This window comes from Natator depressus, chromosome 11, assembly GCF_965152275.1.
Source record: "Natator depressus isolate rNatDep1 chromosome 11, rNatDep2.hap1, whole genome shotgun sequence".
In the NCBI taxonomy this organism is placed as follows: Eukaryota; Metazoa; Chordata; order Testudines; family Cheloniidae; genus Natator; species Natator depressus.
In genome coordinates, this window is record NC_134244.1 from 35,921,813 (window position 1) to 35,937,756 (window position 15,944).

Consider the following 15,944-nt stretch of genomic DNA (forward strand, 5'->3'; position numbering starts at 1 on the left):
GTTATCTCGTTCTTTTTTGAATCCTGTTATAGTTTTGGCCTTCACAACATCCCCTATTCCACAGGTTGTGTGAAGAAATACTTCCTTTGTTTGTTTTAAACCTGCTGCCTATTAATTTCATTCGGTGACCCCTGGTTCGTGTGTTAAGTAAAGGAGTAAATAACAGTTCCTTATTCACTTTCTCCATACCAGTCAATATTTTATAGATCTCTACCATATCCCTTCTCAGTCATCTCTTTTCCACGCTGAAAAGTGCCAGTCTTTTTAATCACTCCTCATGCAGAAGTTGTTCCATATCTCTAACAATTTTTGTTGCCCTTCTCTTCACCTTTTCCAATTCTAATATATCTTTTTGAAATGGGGTAACCAGAACTGCACATAGTATTCAAGGTGTGGGTGTACCAGGGATTTATATAGAGGTATTATGATATTTTCTGTCTTATTATTTATTCTTTTCCTAATAGTGCTTAATATTCTATTAGCTTTTTTGATTGCCACTGCACATTGAGAGGATGTTTTCTGAGAACTATCCACAACGACTCCAAGATCTCTTTCTTGAGTGGTAACAGCTAATTTAGACCCCATCATTTTGTATGTATAGTTGGGATTGTGTTTTCCAATGTGCATTACTTTGCATTTATCAACATTGGACTCATCTTCTGTAGGTTCATCTGAAAATCAATCTACAAAACAATTTAATATCTTTGATGGTCTTTGAACCATTTATCAAACTAATTGTGAAGCTTCTTAATTTCTTCAGCACAGCTCTGTGACATCAATTTTTCTAGGGTATTTGTTGATGTCAGACTGCCTGGTGTGGCTCATGACCATGCATGCCAATCTCAGGGCTGACTATTACGAACCCAGGCCAGGGCCGGCTCTTGGTTTTTTGCCACCCCAAGCTCCGAGAGCACAACTGTCCAAGGGGGAAAAAAAAAGTGGGGGGTGGCCGGAATGCCGCCCAAGCAACAAACAAAACAAACCAAAAAGTATGGCTGGAATGCCGCCCCTGGAATTGTGCCACCCCCAGCAAGTGCTTGCTTTGCTGGTGCCTAGAGCTGGTCCTGATCAGGGCACAAACCCCAAACTGGTTGTGTGTTCTATAATTAGATTTGACCAACCAAGTGTCAGGTGTGAACTCCTCAAGCACTATAACAACCTTGTACCTTTGGGCATTCCAGTCTATCTTGCCCCCCGCCCCAGGAAAGCCTGCCTTTGTGATAAATGGTCCTTCCAGCAAAAATGACAATAATATTTAGGTTACTCCCAGTCCCAAAGGACCAGTCACTTACTCTAGGTCAATTGTACCATAGATCTCACACCACAGACTATGTTTATAGCCAATCCTATAATGAACTAATTAACCATTTATTAAGTAGGAAAAAGAAATGAGAGTTATTTACAAGGTTAAAGCAGGTAAACATATGCACACAAATGTGTTGCAGTCTTAGAGTTCAAAAAGTAATAGAAGCTGCTGTAATGTGCAAGTTCTACATGTCCTTTAGGTCTAACCCATGCTAAGCATCTTGGGGATCCATTATGCTTAGAAACATTGCCCTCTCCAAATTCCAAGCAGGATAATGGTCACGGATTTTTATTCCATTTCCTCAGAGTTCAAACTGTGGTGGGTTGAGGGTTTGTGCATGTCCCCTCTTTGTTTGTGTGTGGAGCAATCAACAAAGCCTTTTGTCCACTGATGTTCCACAGTGGTTCGTATGGTGTCTATAGGCCGTCTTTTGTTGGGCAGGAGATGACATCTCTTATGGAAAACTAGCATTTCACACTTGGTAATGCTTCTCTCTTGACTATGGGGATGTCCAGTTTCATAGCAAACACTTTTACAGTTAAAAAACAAACCCTTAATTACCTTATAACTTGGGTTATAACATGGATATTGTAAGTGAGATTAATGTATGCAGCAGCTCACAAGCATTTCATAAATTCCAAACACTAAACACATTCTTATAAACTTTACATATATTTTAATAACGTTAACACATAGGTGATCCAAACTGGTTTTCTGCTATGCATCTGTCAGTGTTCAGTGAGGCCTAGGCATGACCTGGCACCTGGTCTCCCAGCATCACAGTTGACAAGTCAGAAAGTTTAAAAGTTCACCCCAAGAGTTGTCTGTGAAAAAGTTTGCACCCACCCAATATATAATATTTTAAATATCTGAAAATATTGTATCTTGTGTTGTGACTTCAAGCAGTTGTTGCAGGAAGAGGTTTGTCTTGTCGAGCAAACCTTCCACAAACTTTCCCAGCCAACTGTTTTGAAACTCTGTTCTGACTCTGCTCAGACTGGCTAGAACATACACTTACTTTTGATAGAAATGTATTCCTCTGCACCTCCAGAGACACGCTGGAACTGAGGAGTCCCAAGGACCTTATGCTCCTTACTTCAAACCTAACAGATCTTTTCCATCTATAACTTTGGTTATGTCTAACCATACTGGAAAAGCACATGTCCTCAATATTTCCACTAAAATGATAATCCATAAAATACTTATGAGTGTTAAATAATAAAATGTTTTATATGTGCAGTAAGGAGCTACAGTGGAAGAGTAAAGAATAGCAGGGGAAAGCACTGCCTTTCATAAAGGATTGAATCTGACTCTGAACCCCATGCTACCTACACTGTTGTAAATTCTTCCTAGATCACTATTATTTGAATACAGTCTACTGACCTGATCACTGTCTACTAGTATCTACATGGGGGAGAGATTTCTGATGGTAAAAACATAGCATAATGAGATCCAGTGGCTGAACCTAGATAAATTCAGACTAGAAACAAGGTGCAATTAACAGTGAGGTAATTAATCACTAGAATAAATTATCTATGGACGTGATGGATTCTTCGTCACTTGAAGTCTTTAAATCAAGGCTGAATGTCTCAGATAGATCAAATTCAGATGATGGGATTGATGAAGAAATTACTGAGTGAGGTTCTATGTCTTATGTTATGGGGAAGTTCAAACTATATGTCATAATGGTCCCTTCTAGCCTTAAAATCTGTGAATCTATGAAATAGCAATATTACAGTACAATATTATTTACCAGTGAGTATTATGCTGATACTTACTTCCAGTGAGCATTCATATAGTGTTATTTATATTTGTGCAGGAAATTCCGCTCTACACATTTTAAAAGTCTGCCAAGTTATTCTTTATAGCCCAATTTACCACACATCCCTGATACAGTGTGGACCAGCAAGGCCCATTGAGTCACAGAAGGGATTCACGTTGAAGGAGGCCATGTGGTGTTTCCACTAACACTTTCTGTCAATGTTCTTGCTGGAAGGAAGAAACTTTAATTTACAGATGAGTCATCAGGCAAACTGCAGTACACTTAAGGCTTGTGCTGACTCATGAAGTGGCTATTCCTACTTCATGACCAGCATCATTCATTGCTGATCAGTGTTGGCCCTCCACTGTCTTCTTTTTTGTTTAGTCAGTGACCTCTTTCTGCGCTGATGGTTTGTTTTCCCAGGAGAACTTTTTGCTGCCAGGAACTTGTCCACCAGTTTTTACACTAATGGAAGACAGGATGTATCTAGCCCAATATTTTCCTTGATGCTTTGTTTTGCATTTTGTGCTTTGTCAAAGATTCATAATTTGAGCTGGTGCTATAGCTTCAGGACTCACACTGAAAAAGGAAAAAGTAGGTCATCTGTGGAAATGCAGCAATTATGGAAGGAAAACACATGACTGGGCATGCAACTGTGAGAGAGAGAGAGAGCTACACCTTGGGTGTAATGAGATAAAATGCCTGAGGCCAAATGCCTTCCCCACATAACAGATCCTTTATATCTTCATAATGATTCTCCCTGATGCATGGAATTATTATGCTTATGAAATGGCGCAGTCCTATTTTTAAGTGAAAATGTCAATGGTCATGAGATCTTAAAAGATTTGGTTAAGAATATGCTTAATTTTTTAAATATCACTTAAAATGTTGGAAAGTATTTCAAAATATCTATAACTTGACCAAATCCTTCACCCTCTTATTTTTACAGCCAAAATGCCCACCAAAATCAATGGGAGCTACCTCTGAATGAGTCCTAAAGGTCTCTGATCACTGATTTCAGATATGAAATTATTTCAACATTATAGCTGAACTGTTAATTTCCATAGGTCTGAGTACCCCTCTGTGACATCCCCCAGGGTAAAATCTGGACTGTAGAATTGCTGTGAGCCCTTAATTCTCCAGTCTGGTGTATACTATGCTGTGTGAGCTGCCACTGTGTCCACTCACCCCAGCCTCTAGCATACAAGTCACCCTTCACCCCTAGACATATACCAGAGTGCTATGCCCAGCCACTCTTGAATTATATATAGGGCAACCCCCACATATCCCCTGCACTCCAGAAATGTACTGCTTTGTACTGCTCAGCTACTTACCGAGCAATACAAGCTCATAAAGTCTGTTATTTTATCAAAGAAAATGAATATGCACCATCCCTTATTAACCTGAGTAAATTCCCCAAGCCCTTCAGCCAAAGACACACTGATTTAGATAAAACATCAAAACAAGTTTATTAACTACAGAAAGATAGAGTCTACGTGATTCTAAGTAGTGTAGGCATAGTAGATCAGAATTGGTTACAAAAAGGAATAAAAGATAAAAACTGCAAGCTGTTTCCTAAATTTTACCAAGGCTAAATTAGAAGCACACAACTTTTCTCACCCATCTGGACGTTGCAGGCAGTTCACAGTTCTTAGTACACAGGCAGGGGTCCTTTCCCAGCCTGGGACCAATCTTCTACAAGCAATCTTGGTTCAGTAGAGATGTGGGAGGAGAGACATGGCTGGGGGCCTTTGTTCCCCCTTTTCATATCCTGACTCTTTTTACTGGAAAAGGCCCCGTGAGTTAGCAAGGTGCTCTGCACTCAGTCGTTCACACATGAATTGCTAATTCTTGCTTGCACCTTCTGTATACCTGCAGTTCCAGATGTCTCCAGGAAAGACATGCCAGCCCTTTGTTTATAATTCTTTTGTTATTTGTAAAGAACTAGTCTGTGGGCATTCTCCAGACTCACATGTTTCAGTAAAAAACATATAGCAAAATTTCATAACTCCATATACACTCATGATACACACATGTTAACAGGACAGTAATACTCGTCAGACTATGACTTTTCCAATGATACCTCACAAGGCATACTTGTAACAGATTTATCATAATTTTGTAAAAGTGGTAACCCTAATAGTGTAGACTGTCACACCCTCCCAAGGGAAAAGCCCTGCCACTCTACACCCATATCACCAACCAAGGAGAGAGTTCTGCTGGAACATTGTGGGAAGGCTGAAGAAGTGGCTGACACACATCTATCCAGTATGGGACTGGGGAAAGTCCTTACATAATCCTCTATGCCCTACTGGTGAATGACAAAGTCTCTTGTTATTCTGATTTATATTAATGATTTACATTAGCAATTTCCAATTATGTTTTGTAGTATGTTTTTCTTCTTTTTTAACCATACTATTTTGATTTTAAATTACCAGATGTCATACTAGAAATCTTTGATTTTCTTAGAATTTGTACTTTTTACTGTTATGAGTGTAAACTTGTTGACATCAACAAACAAATTAGTGCTAGAGAAAGGATAGGGTCAAGGACCACTTTAACTTACTTGCAGATGCATGCAAGTGGTGAGGCTAACTAGTTCTGTCATAAACATGTAGCTCCCCAAAAGAAACATATAGGATTGGTGGGTGGGGAGCCATGAAGGCATAGCAAATGCCATTGCCCAATATACTTCCCCTCCTCCCCAAAGCCCATGAGATATAATGCCTTGTACAGGCACAATATTCCCAAGCCAGTGGTTTTCTCTTTACCCAAACATTCAAGGACTGTATTTGGGCCTCAGAAACTGTTTTAAATTAGTTGTAAAATTAATTATCTATCTAGGTCATTTCTCATTTTTGCCCTTTTATGCAGATCAAAAAATTTAGGCCAAATTTCCTTAATCTACAGTTCTCACCTACATATTATGTGTTCCAGTGAGAAACAAATAACACACTTGTGTTAGAAGAAAAGGTTTTCACAGTTACTGATATAGACAGCATTTTGAATTTTTAACCTTTCTTATTTTAGTTTTAGATAATTTTTGGTTTTGGCAAAGTAATATTCCATAAATTATTATAATTATTATAAATGGATTCATACCAAAAGTCCCTTTATTTTATAGAGACTAAAAATGAAAAATCAGTGCTATCAGTATAAATAATGGCTATAATATTAATAATAATAATAATGTATGTGTGACATCAAATTAGGCACAATATTGTCAATACTAGAAAACAATCCACAACATATGAAATCTTAATATATCAATAAATACACTCTCTATCATTGAGTATAACCACCTAAGTAATTTTAGCAATTTATAATTACAATTGATAATTTCTGGAGTGAACATAATTATTTTATTAATGCTGCATTATTTGTTTTCCATCTCAGGCTTTGAAGTCACATTACTACATTTTCATACAGTGAAGGATTGTAGCAATGTGGCTCCAAAAAAAAAAAGAACTTCAGTTGTAAAGCTAAATATGGACAAATGGGCAAAAAACACTGACCCTATACAACAAATGCTGACTGTATCCAGAGATGCATTGATTAAACAGGGTTTCAGGTTTTATGCAAGCCTGACAGCTGGTAGATTTTGCTTTTGATAGAACGTCTGTAGAACCTTTGTTCTGTCCATTGTTGTAAACCATTTTTTCCCTCAGAATTGTGATCTGTTTTGTGTTCCTTTTGCCATGTTACAGTAAGCAATTGTGGGAACAGACAAACACCCCCCGGTCTAGGCTTCTTTGCTCTGGATGTGATTGCAGAACCTATGTTTAATGACAACTGGAACAAATAAAGGACTGCTCCCAGTGGCCGCAGTTTGGACCCAGAACTCATTAGATTGCTTTTTTGATTTACTCAGTAGACTGATTGGGCCCTGACTCACATACTGAAAAATGTCTTTTCCCCAGTACCAGAATCCCTGTTGGAAATGACAGTTAATCAAGACTGTATGAACTCTTATTACAGATGATAGGATCAAGCCTGAAAACGCATGGAGACTTTTATTTTATATTTCATTTAACTTGGACAATGAGCCTTTCCTTTGAATTGGTCCATCATATTCCCACTCAAAAACCTCTAACTAGTTCATTACTTTTCCCCATTTACTAAAGTGTTTTAATTACTAGGATGCAAACAGAGCTTCTGCTACGTGTAATCCAAACTATAACACCATAAAGATTTCCTTCTTCCATTGTAGTATTGTTATTTAGCACAAACAACCAGCTCATGTGGAGAAGAAATATCAATAAGGCTTACATATTAAATATTATACACTATTTCTAGCCTATCTTTGCATGTAAGTGATAAATCCAAGTTTTTCACCAGAAAACTGAAAATGGCTACAAAAGCCATAAGATGCTATCAGAATTAGAAAAAGCAACATGTTTTCTGAGATAGTTTCCTAGAAAATTATTGTAATTTTCCCCTTTACTTCAAAAAGCACCCATGTGCTGAAGTCTCCTTTGATGCTCAAATGGGCTCTCAACAGCGTATAGAAGGGTATCAAACTTTTCCCAGCTGAGGGCTGCAGTGGCAGCTTATCAGGAACCCATGAGCTGCACCAAATTTCCTGAAAAAGGAGCAAATTACAGCTGACCCATCTTTAATGTATCTGAGCCATCTCTTGATGCAACACACCATCTTGATCCAAACTGCCAGACTTCAGCTAATAATACATTTCTGTTATATGCCAGAGAGGAATGATAAGACACAACCCTGGACATTTTTAGATATAGGTTCTAGTTCTGGGTCTGCCACAGAATTTTTATGTAAGCCTTGAGTAAGTAACTTAACATCTGTGCCCCAGTATCCTCATCTGTAAATAATATTTAGCTAGGGATATTGTAAGGCTAATTATTGGTCTTTGTAAAGTGCTTTGAGGAAAGATGCTGAAATAATTTTTTTTAGGTCTGTTCACCTATAATCTCTGCATATTTCATTTTGATTTGCGCTCTGATGATGTTATTCCTACTTAATTAATAGAATTCTAAAAGTTTGAGGTGGAAAAGAGCTATCCCATCATCAAGTCCGTTTCACTGCCAATGCAAAATTGTTTCCATTATACCTTTTTTAACCTGGACAATGAGCCTTTCATTTTAATGGGCCCATCATATCCCTGCTCAGAAACTTCTGACTAGTTCACTGTCTTTCCCCTTTTCTAGTGTTTTGTCCCATAAACTTTTAAGTGTACCAGGCAAAGAGACTTCCTCCATTTCTTTTGGACACTATTCCACATCTTAATAGATTTTACCATCAGGAAGGTACTCTTAATTTCATCCTGTGATAGCCCTCTTATTTGTAAATATATTTCTGGTTATGTGTCTAAAAGTAATTTGAATTTTAGGTGGGGGGGTTACACCAGAGCCACTATTAATTACCTCTTTCTTGCATGCCACAGTGCATCTGCCTGGAAGCCCAAAATTGCACTGACAGTTTTGCTGCCAGTATCATTGGCCTTTTTTGCTGCTCTATTTTCTATCTTAGCGTTTTAATATCATAGTGCTAACTCATGTCTAATTTTCTGTCCACAGTCATCGCTAGTACTTTCAGCATTAATGCTTTTCAAATTTCTCCACCACTTCGAATATCTGAGTTTCATATTATTTTTCCCAAAATACATTACCATACATTTCTTAAATTAAATGTCATTTTTCTATTTTTGGCCCATTTTAAAAATATTTCTAGGTCTCTTCATATTACTTCTTTATCCTCACTAGCATGTGCATCTGCTCTCAATTTAGTATCAGCTTTGTTAGCATGATTAGTATGCTCCTCTTCAGGATTATTAACAAGGGTTTAATATAAGATCATACCTAATAACAATTGCCATAGTACCCACTAGACATCATCTGCCCAATTCATATGTTGTTACTTATTCTTTCATCATATTATTTCATTAGGGACATTCATTAGTTAGACTTACAGATCCATATCATATGGACTGACTAATTTGCATATGTTCACATTTATCAAATATTCTCTTAGCTGATCTTTTTTCTTTAGGTGTTTTACAAAATCTCTCTTATTTTCTAGCAGTCTGATCCAGCTGCCATTGTCTTTCCATTGACTTCTGTAGCAGTTGGATTGGGCCCTAATTGTTTGTTTGTTTTCTTTATTATTCCGGTTTACAGACAGATTTTTTACAAGTGTTAATTATCTTAACCCTTTTTTCAATCATTATTAATCTAAACATTAAGTAAACCCACCTCATCCTTTTTAGTGGCCCTACTTTCTCCCTACTGTTTTTTTTTACCCGGCATATTTGTAAAAGCCCTTAAATACTTTGGCTAACAATAACCCATTCTTACATGTTGCTACATTTGGGCCTGATTCTGTTCCCACTGAAGTCAAGTGGGAATAAAATAAAGTCTCCTCCTCTAAGTCTTAACTGTTGCTGAGTATTCTTGTTTGGGTACCTACCTGCTTTTCCATTTGTATTAATTACCACCATACTTCCTTAACATGTTCATATTAATATTCTGACTTCTCCTAATTTCCTATTTATTTAAAATTAATTACACTCAGTGACAATGTTGTTTAGACTGAATTTTGAAATGGACTGCTTCTCCAACTAAACACATAATATACACTTTGATTTTGCTCTTTTTAATGTAAAGGTTGCTCCTGGTCTTTTGAAGAATAATGCATGAATAAATAAGACAAGAAATGTGTGCACAGATTTTAGAGTTACATAAATTAAACAATCTTAAAGAATTAAATCTTCATGGTTTTTTTCTATTTTTGCTACGTCCTTTTCATCAATTAGTTCTTCATGTCATCATTCTTTCTTTAAACCTATGATTGCTACATTTTTATAGATTTTCCTTTATGTCTGTGTTTAACATGTATCTCTTTTTTTCTTTTATTAGAGTATTCAAATTAAGGCAACATCCTACCACTATCAGGTTTTTATTTATTTTATACTTTTTTTCCTTTCTACCTAGGTGAAGTTTGTTCATCTTTTGGTTGTTAAATTAATTTTATGAGTTACTTTCACCAATTGAAAAGCAGAGTGCAAACAAAATTAAAATACTGTATTACATTTTGAGAAAGGTTGATTAAAATTGATAAAATATCTAATTATTTTATTGCTATACATATTCTCACACTTTTTCCACTATTTTCCTTTTATTTATATGCTAGGTCGTTGTGAATGCCCTCTTAGGAGCAATTCCATCCATTATGAATGTGCTTCTTGTTTGTCTTATATTCTGGCTAATCTTCAGCATCATGGGAGTAAATCTGTTTGCTGGCAAATTCTACTATTGTGTTAATACCACAAATGATGAGAGGTTTGATATCAGCCAAATCAACAATTATAGTCAATGTGAGGACCTCATAAACAACAATGAAACTGCCAGATGGAAAAATGTTAAAGTAAACTTTGATAATGTAGGACTTGGCTATCTTTCTCTGCTTCAAGTAGTAAGTGACCACTCTTTAATATGTTTCTTATTGTTTACTTGTAGTAAAGAGTAATTTCTCAATGTTTTTGTCACTAAGTAACTCTGTCCTGCACTTAAAAAAATACTTTGTTTACTACTGTGCCATGAAAATCCTTACATATAGTAGGAATGCTGAGCACAATTTTTAAAAAGACAGATACAGACAGACATACATATCTGGCTGTGGAAGAGATCTCAAGCAAGCAGAAATGGACGCTTACAATATTCATTGTCTCTCCCTTTACATACCTGGGACTCACTTCCAGCTTGCCAGTTCAACTGGCTATGTTGGCTCCCTGTATTATGGAGAGTAAGTTTGGTAAGCGTATATGCTATTAAAATTATATGGCTAAAATCACACAACTAAAGATAGAATAAAAAGCAAAAATCAAGGGTACTGAGATGTTCTGGAAAGGAGTAGTGGAACTGAGTGGGAGTGGTGCGGGGTCCCTTGGAGGAAGGATGGGAGGCTTGAATACATGGTAGGAAATAGGAGAGCTGATTGGTTGCCTAGTTTGCATGATCAGAACTTACTGGGACACGAAAGAGGAGGTGGTGTTTCCAAGGCTCAATGAGGAGCACTGGGTGTGGCTTGGACTCTGAAGCACTACAGCTTTAACTTTTGGGGATGCTATTTGTTTTTTCTTATACTTGTACCTTTGCTTTAAAAAACAAGTTTAAAAATACATTCTGTAAACTTATAAATATTAGACAAATACTTACTCATTTCTAAAAGACATGGAATCACACCATTACATGCAAACATGCTTATCACCTCTTGGACACCTTTTGGTCTGCTTTGTTTCTGCTTGACAATTCTAAAAGCCCTGAGAATCTATCAATTCAAATCTGGAATATTTTCTTACTTTAGGCTCATATTGCCATGACTACTACTACTCCCTTATGGTGCAAGTTTGGGGGACATAGTTCACCATATATAATAAGTTACTTTATCTATATTTACCTCTTGTAATTACTGGTAGCAACCCATCTGTAGCAATCGTAGGACAAATTAGTTACTCCTGATCTAGAGGTGAAGTGATTCCCATGCACTCAAATGACTGCAGAGTAACCTATTTAAGTGTCCAGCTCGTGGAGCAATTGGTCTCTGGGCTTAACACACGCACTATCCATGCTTCAGCATGCTTTCTCTTTCACTGCAAGGAGGATGTATGGTGGGATTGCTGCAGAAGAGGTTAATGGGCCCTGAGCTGTGCAGTGAGTTGTATGGAGTAATCATTGTTACTGTGGAGTGCATAGTTTGTTTGAGCACCAGAACTGGTGATGTGCAGAGTTTGTTTTATAACCATGTATATAGAGCTGTGACACAAAGTATAACTATGGATGTATTCAGTATAATAAATATGCATTCAGCTAAATGCAATACCTAATCTTTTACTATAGAGGATAATATATCTGTTAAAAATTCTCATCTGAATACACGCTATCAGAAATAAAAATGCATTTTGTGTGTGTGTGGTGTATTATGGTTTATATGATGTAAGCACTGCTCTTGATTTCACAGTTAAGGCTGAGTTGGCTTTTGCAGTTAAATATCTATCTATATCTATATGTATGTATGCATATTTATTATACTGACTATATCCATGGTTATTCTTTGGGTCACAGCTGTATACACATGACTGTAAACACACACTGTGCGCACACACATATATATTTAAGTGCAAAAACCAACTCAGCCTTAACTCTGAAAGTCAAGAGCAGAGCTTACATCATATAGACCATGATACATACCCCCCACAAAATGTATCTTTGTTTCCAATAGTGCATATTCAGATGAGAATTTTTAATAGATATATTATTCCTTGTAGTAAAAGATTAGGTACTGCATTTAGCTGGATTGCATATTTATTATAATTGTTTACAATTCTTGTATACAAAACAACCAGATACAAGGTGAAAGCCAAATATTAATCTTGCACCATACCAGTATTTTAAAATGAATATGAATATAGTTGGTCTTCAGTTCATAAACGGTGTCTCCAATTAGCCATTTTCTAGAACAGCAGAAATTAAGCACATGTGTTCTGTTTACAGGCCACATTTAAAGGATGGATGGATATAATGTATGCAGCTGTGGATTCTCGAAAGGTAAGCATATTCCCTTGAGCCATTGTTTTGATTGCATGAACTCTGTGATCCCAGTAATGTAACTGATATATTACTTGAGTGATACTGGAAATGAGATAACATGGAGCTATATAGTTCCATAAAGCAGAACAGGTAGCAAAGAGCATGAAAATACAAAAGAAAAGGAGATTGGGGAAGATATTTTAAGGTCCCATATACTATGTGGCACAGCTAGACCAAATTCCACAGTAACTTTAACTTATTATTTTGCCATGAAATACCCTTGGCTCCTAAGCAAACATTCAATAGGCTATGATTCATACTTGGAAACACTCATTGATGGAAAATTTGTGGGCAATTATTTGCAACAATGATTATTTTCAATGATGAGGTTGTTTTCCAAACAGCTTGGCTCCACTCCTCAGGTCTCAGTTCCTGTACTGTTCTGTGCTCCACATACCTCATCAGTTTATCCTTCTTTCTCCCTCTGCTCCCAGGCTACAAGCTGTGCTCCATTCTGGCTCCCTAACGTCCTGCTTCCTTGCTCCATGAAACTATGCAGGGAGTGTGCCCTTTTATCCTATTAACTCCCTGTTAGAGTTAAAAATGGTAAGAAAGGGGCAACTGAAGGGAGGTCTTGGCAGGAAAGGAAAACAAAATGTCTGGAGCCTAGCTATATTAACATGCCAGATTCTATGGCAGAAATGGTGAACTCCATGGTATCTTGGAAAAACATCAGAGTGTTTGCCATTGGAATTGCAGAATCCACAAGAACCTGACGGAGAAGAATGGAACAGTTCACACCTCTTAGAGCAGGGATAATCAGTTATTTTTTGTCAAGGTCCAAATTTCTTGGTCAAGGTCCAGACTCCAGAGAAAATAATACAAAAATAACAACAACAACAACAATAATAATTAATAATGAATAAATAAAAAGTTTTCAGGGTCTGTTCAAAAGCATCCGGCAGTGTGGATTTGGCCTGCGGTCCACCTATTGACTACCCTGTCTTAGAGCTATTGTTTCAGGTTGTCTATAGATTGAGGCAGGTGACGCGGTATTTGTTTACACTCATTTCACATTTTCAGGGTTTTTCCAACAACTATCAGGACTAGAAACTTTATTTTTTAATGAAAGCTCAGATTCTGGAACAGAGTTCTGTGACAAGGAGGTGAATTCTGGAGCTTCAGAATCAGAGTATATGGAGCCTAGTTCATAAGGCGCATGAGTCAGAATAATAGAGGCTTAGGCTTTATATAACAAATAAGGCTTTTGAAACACACTGTTCAACCCGATACTATAGCTTGACATTGTGCATGTTTTGTAGGTATTGGATCAGCCTAAGTATGAGGACAACCTGTACATGTATCTTTACTTTGTCATCTTCATCATCTTTGGATCATTCTTTACCCTGAACCTTTTCATTGGTGTCATCATAGATAATTTCAACCAGCAAAAAAAGAAGATAAGTATTTCGTCACTGTTCTGAAAAGAAAGCTAAATACAAAAATATTGCTTGTTTTGGTGCCTACCATACAATGAATTACTTTAGTGACTTCAGGTCAGAAAATTATTATACTTTTTTACTCTTTATGGTGAACATTTATGATCACTTGCTGTAACATGCAGTATGTAATGTAATCAGGTTTAACTGTATTCATTCCATGTAATGTAGCAGGATGGATGAATTCGGAAAACCATACACATGAGCATATATAACCAAAACAGAAAAAGAAAAAAGATAATCAACGTAAAGGTGTTGTATCATAAAAAAGGCTAAAGATTTAAATGGCCAAATCAAGCAATAAAAAAAATGTTGGCTACATTGCCTCCATGTCTGAGACCTACCAAATGTAGACATGTAAATCTTAGTTGTAAGACCATGTTATCCTTCTTTGTACTGTACTGAGTCTTAATTTTTGCTGCAGTGCTGAATAAATACTATCACTATTTGAGCTACAGGATTAAATACATTAGCTGACAGCAGGAAAAGGCTATTATGGGGAGGAAGGAGTGCTGACTCCAAGGGTTTGTTGGCATGGGGGGAACCCAGTCTGACTTGGCTCTCTTTGCTGGCCCACATTCATCAGTTGGGGGAGCTCCTGTCCCATGTGGTGACCCTGTGGGTGGAGAGGAAAGGGCTGCTGAGACCATGTTGTGCTAGGTCTAGGAGGGAAGGGAGTCCAGCCTGGCCCTCTTCACCCCTGCAGCATTCCACTATGCCTTCATTGGCAGCTCCTGGGTGTAGCCAGTACAGTATGTGCTGCTGCTTTGGCAAGGGCATGAACCCAGCCATAGAATATTCATATTTACTTATTATTTAGGCATTTTGCCAAATTTTTCCTGAGGAGCAAAAACAAGAGAAGGGAAGTTGAATTTTTTAACATTTCATGTCTGGGCAAAAGCTGAAGGACTTGCATGGGACAAAGACAGCGCACATCTGTTGCCTAAGTGCATTCCCCCTGCAAAACATCAAAGGCCTACTGCAAACACTGGACATTTGAGAGCTTCTCAAAGAAAAAGTTGCAAAAATCTTTTGGAATGGAAAGTGTTAGGCAACCTAAATTCAGGACTTGTTAGCAGCTCCCCATATAATGACAATAAAAATAAGAAGGATGAGAGAGCAAGCCAGTCTTTATGCACATTCAGTCCTTGATTTCTGCTGAGACTCTGAACAGGAGTGATAATACTAATGTGTGATGGTGGCTATAGGTAATCAATGGAGGTACATGGTTGTAACTAGTTTTGATCTCATTTCTTTACTTTGGAGGCCAAGACATCTTTATGACAGAAGAACAGAAGAAATATTACAATGCAATGAAAAAGCTGGGTTCAAAGAAGCCACAAAAACCTATACCTAGGCCAGCGGTAAGAATTAAAGTATTTCCCTCCCTTCCCCACACACTGTTTAAATAATGTATTGGGTTAAGTTGTAAGCAGGAAAAATAATTGACCTAAAGCAAACTTTGTCTCTCTTTAAATCCAAATGAATTTTCTCTTTTGTATTCATTAACCTCCTTGGTTGTGGAGGACCCTTCTTTTTGCTTTGTATTCTCACTCTACATCTGTTGGAAGACTAGTGGGATTGTAGGTCGCATCCTTCAAACCACTGATCTGTCTAAAACAACTAACTTACAACTCGAGTACCATGAGTGCCAAATGTGTCAAGGCCTTAGGAAGAAATCCTCTTCTCAGGCCAAGAGTGGCTTTGCAGCTGTTCTGTGGAAGCTACTCCACATGTCTCTTACATGCCTGTTCTTGGATATAGAGAATTGGAGTATCCATGAAACGGAGGATTCTCAGCCTCTCTCTTCCCCAGCCTCCATCCTG

At 37.4% G+C, this 15,944-nt stretch overlaps 1 protein-coding gene across 5 annotated transcripts in view; it reads left to right on the forward strand.

The window, feature by feature from the left end:
• Positions 1-15,944, forward strand: part of LOC141995930 (sodium channel protein type 2 subunit alpha) — a 124,718-nt gene that overhangs the window by 102,377 nt on the left and 6,397 nt on the right. For all 5 annotated transcript variants that reach the window (XM_074967468.1, XM_074967466.1, XM_074967469.1 and 2 more), the window contains 4 exons: positions 10,224-10,505; positions 12,584-12,637; positions 13,942-14,079; positions 15,378-15,482. In XM_074967468.1, the coding sequence (XP_074823569.1) occupies positions 10,224-10,505; positions 12,584-12,637; positions 13,942-14,079; positions 15,378-15,482 (579 nt within the window). The remainder of the gene's footprint in view (positions 1-10,223; positions 10,506-12,583; positions 12,638-13,941; positions 14,080-15,377; positions 15,483-15,944) is intronic.